The sequence below is a fragment of the Fonticula alba genome, assembly GCF_000388065.1.
Source record: "Fonticula alba strain ATCC 38817 unplaced genomic scaffold supercont2.7, whole genome shotgun sequence".
In the NCBI taxonomy this organism is placed as follows: domain Eukaryota; order Rotosphaerida; family Fonticulaceae; genus Fonticula; species Fonticula alba.
In genome coordinates, this window is record NW_009242977.1 from 1,204,802 (window position 1) to 1,208,491 (window position 3,690).

The 3,690-nt window shown below is 68.0% G+C and overlaps 2 protein-coding genes across 2 annotated transcripts in view; both read right to left on the reverse strand.

Annotated features, from left to right (window-relative positions):
• Positions 1 to 234, reverse strand: part of H696_04469 (hypothetical protein) — a 3,739-nt gene extending 3,505 nt beyond the window's left edge. The window contains exon 1 of the mRNA XM_009498347.1: positions 44 to 234. Coding sequence (XP_009496622.1) covers positions 44 to 146 — 103 coding nt within the window. The 5' untranslated portion in view covers positions 147 to 234. The remainder of the gene's footprint in view (positions 1 to 43) is intronic.
• A 2,557-nt stretch (positions 235 to 2,791) lies between these two features.
• The window catches only part of H696_04470 (hypothetical protein), a 1,713-nt gene continuing 814 nt past the window's right edge, over positions 2,792 to 3,690 (reverse strand). Inside the window, exons 3-4 of the mRNA XM_009498348.1 lie at positions 3,249 to 3,542; positions 2,792 to 3,154 (exon numbers count right to left, since the gene is read on the reverse strand). Coding sequence (XP_009496623.1) covers positions 2,861 to 3,154; positions 3,249 to 3,542 — 588 coding nt within the window. The 3' untranslated portion in view covers positions 2,792 to 2,860. The remainder of the gene's footprint in view (positions 3,155 to 3,248; positions 3,543 to 3,690) is intronic.

The window sequence follows — 3,690 nt, forward strand, 5'->3', positions numbered from 1 at the left end:
GGGGGAGTCAAGCGTCATGCGCGGCGAGGCGGCGCTGACGCACCAGCGAGGGCGGCGCCGGCCGGGCTCAGGGCACCGGCCGCGCTGAGGGACGAGAGGCTCAGCACAGCCAGGCAGGCCACGGAGGAGAGGAAGGCGCGAGCCATCTTCAGCACGTGGAGGGGGCGGGACAGGAAGGCGGGGGATCTCTCAGGGGACTAAGGAGCAAAGAAGATCGTGTGCATTCGGGGGGGGGGGGGGGGGGGGGGGCAGGGATGGGAAGGATGGCCGGCCGCAAGCGAGGCTGGCGGCCCCGGCACCGTGGTTGGTCTTGGCTCCTCCTGCCCGGTCCGGCGGCCGGGCACGGGGGAGGGGGGGCGAGGAGCGGGGCACTTTCCTCTTTCTCCTCGGCGCGCCGTCTCCCCCCCCCCCCCCCCCTCGGTCAGGGTGGTGATTGCCGCATCTAGCCGGCGGCGAGCATTCCCGCCCGCGGGGGGGGAGACCCCCCGCCCGGGATGCCCGGTGCCCGGCGCCCGCGCGCTTGCAGTTAAAGCGCCCCCCCCACACATACACATGCCTGCACCCAGCCTCTTGCCCTCTTCCCGGGCCCGGCCCCAGGCGAGAAGAATACAGCGGGCCTGTCCTTTTCATCTCCCACGGGCGAAGATCCCCCGGCAGCCGGCGACATTCCAGCTGCCCCCGAAAGAAGCACACCCTCGCACGCCGGCGCCGGTGAGCGCACGCCTGGCCCCACCCACGACCTTGCCCATGACCGCAGGAACGTGTGCGTGCATCGGCTGCTGGTCTCCATGTGTCTACGCGGGGGCGCGCGCACCGGCTCGCCTGCGTGGGTGGGTGTGTAAAAACAAAGTATCAAGCCGGCGTGGGAGGGGCGGCACACTGGTGGGCCGTTTTTTCTTCAGGCCCAGCCGAGGCCATGGCGCCTGCGCTGGAGAAACCCAGGAATGCCAGGCCAAGGGGGGGGGGGGGGCAGGCACCCGGACGCAGGCTCCCTCCCCCCCTCCCACACACTCCGGACGCACGGCAAGAGAAGCGTGCGTGCGGGGACCATCTTGGACTGGGTAGGCCGGCGCGTGGGCGTTTGGCTGACACGGTCTTGCGGGTGGACCTTGCGCCGGGGCCAGAGCACGGCGGCTGTGTCTGCGCGCCCTTGCCTGAAGCCCAGACCGCCCCCCCCCCCCCCCCCCCCCCCCCCTCCCGGCCCAGCGCCGGCGCAACGCTGACCGCCTGCTCGTCAGGAGGCCCGGGGCCCGGAGCCATGACACGGGCCGCCCCGGCCGAGCTGCGCGAGAAGCACGCCGGCTTTTCTCCGACCGCCGCTGCCGCACGCTCGTTCGTCCGAAAGCCCGAGCCCGCCGGAGGGCACGCGCGCGGCGGGGGGGGGGGGGGGCCGGCGCCGGGGGCACCAGCCGATCGGGCGGGCGGCGTTCCCACCAGGCTTACCCGAGTGCCAACGATCGCACGGGCCTGCCTGCCCGCGGGGCTCAACGACGGAAGCCTGACGAGGCTGGCTCCCGGTCCATCCAGCCCCCTGCGGTCGGAAAAAAAACCGCCTCCCCCGGGCACGTCGCTCGAATCTGGCCGACATCACCGGCAGATGGTGGTGATGATGATGATCGGGCAGGGGGGGGGGGGGCGGGGGGGCGGGGCCGGGGAGGAGGGACCAGCCCGCCGGGACGCCAATGACGCCTGGGATCCACAATCGGCGAGCCTTCTGGAATCACAGCCCATCACCAGATGGCAATGGTGTTCTGCTGAGGGCGGAAGTAAGGCGCCCGTCGTGGCGGACCCCGGGCGGCATACATGTTTGCCGCGGTCTGGGTCCCTGCCACCCCGGGGCTTCGGGCACTGTCCTTGCGCAGTGGTGATCACCGTAGTCAATGAGGGTCTCCCGATGGCACGGTTATTGCTGATTGAAAACTATCCCAATTACCCGCACTCGGCCACTGGCCTTGTGCAATTTTTGAGCATGTCCCAACATGTTTCCCACAACACACCCCCTTTGCCTGTTTTAAAAATTGAATGCGCACAGCCGCGCCCCGCCACGCGCACGGACGGCTTCTTGTCTGAGTCTGGCAGCAAAAAACACCGACGCTGCTGCGCGCACCCCCGGGGGGGGGGGGGTGCCCATTCTCTTCCCGCCGCTGTCTCGCAGGGGCGGGATGCCTTTCACCCCATGGTTCGGCCCTCCTCTCGGCCCCTTTTGTTCGCCGAACGGGGGAGGAAGGAAAAAAACGCAGGAGGGACCCCCCCCCTCCCGACCGGCGGCTGTGATCTCATGCGCTGCGCGGTCCCCGCCTCGCCGGGTGCGGCGCATCACAAAGGGCGAGGAAAGAGGCCCACGCACGGGGGGAGGAATAGAAAAAAAAACATGCACCATGGCGATTCCCCGGCACACATGCACACACACACACACACACACACACACACGCAAGTCCGCCACGGAAGAGAAAAGCACACACAGGTTGAGACTATATTGCTAAGGGAGGGGCGTATGTGGACAGGTGAGCGAGCGGAGGAAGGGGGAGAGGGGAGGAGGGCGTGATGACAACGAACACCACAACGGTGTCCCGCGAGGCTCTCCTCCCACCCATCTCCGTGGGACAATGCGCACATACACACTCGGCCCCCCACTGGAGGGAGGGGAGGGGAATGATGCACTTGGCCTCGTGCCTCGCGCCTCTCTCCCTCCCCCTCGCCTTGGATCCAGAGGGGAGGCGCGTCGCCCCTCCGGGCGTGGTCACACCCCGCTGGAGAGGGGAAAGAGGAAGGGCCGGGGCCGGGGCCGGGGACGGGGGGGGGGGGGGATGACATGCACCCCATGTCCCGCGCCAACATGCCCCGCCTCAGTCCGGTCCCCTTAGTTGGCGGTGGTGGCCTGGGCCTTGGCGGCCTCGGCAGCCAGACGCTCGGCACGCTTAAGGGCCCGGCGGCGGACATCCAGATGGTGGCGGAGGACCAGCTTGGACGAGATCGACAGGGGGAGCGACTCGAGCACGAAGTGCTGCAGCGCATGGGGCAGGTACGGCAGGACGAGGAAGCTGCGGCCGGAACGCTGGAGGGCGTAGCGAGCGAAGTTGTCGGCGGTGGGGGTCATGAAGTTGGGCTTGCGAATCTTGCTCATCTTGGACACGACGAAGTAGGGGACACAGCACTGTGTGTGTGTGTATGGGGGGGGGGGGGGACAGGTCAACACACTGGCAGCGAGAGACAGGAAAAGAGGGATAACCACACAAAATGGGACCCACCTCAACATGGATGCCCTGGGACTTGTACTCGAGGTTGAGGGAGCGGGAGAACTTGTCGACGTAGGCCTTGGTGCCGGAGTAGACCGAGTAGAGCGGGTCACCGGTGGACATGAGACCGGCAGCCGAGCCGATGTTGATGATCAGACCACGACGGCGGGAAGTCATGCCCGGCAGGACGGCCTGGGTGATGTGCGTGAGGGAGGAAACGTTGACGGCGATGAGGTTGTTGATGAGGGTGGGGGAGATGTTGTGCAGGTAGTCGGCATGGTTGTAGGAGAGCCCGGCGTTGTTGATCTAAAGACGGAGCGAGGGCGGGCACAGGGACCCGGGAACATATGGAGGTGAGTGGGCGCGCGATGGTATGGGCATGCGAGGGAAGGGGGATAGCAAGAGAAGCAGCCCCCACTGCTGTGCGTGCACACAGCACTCCCCCCCCCCCCCC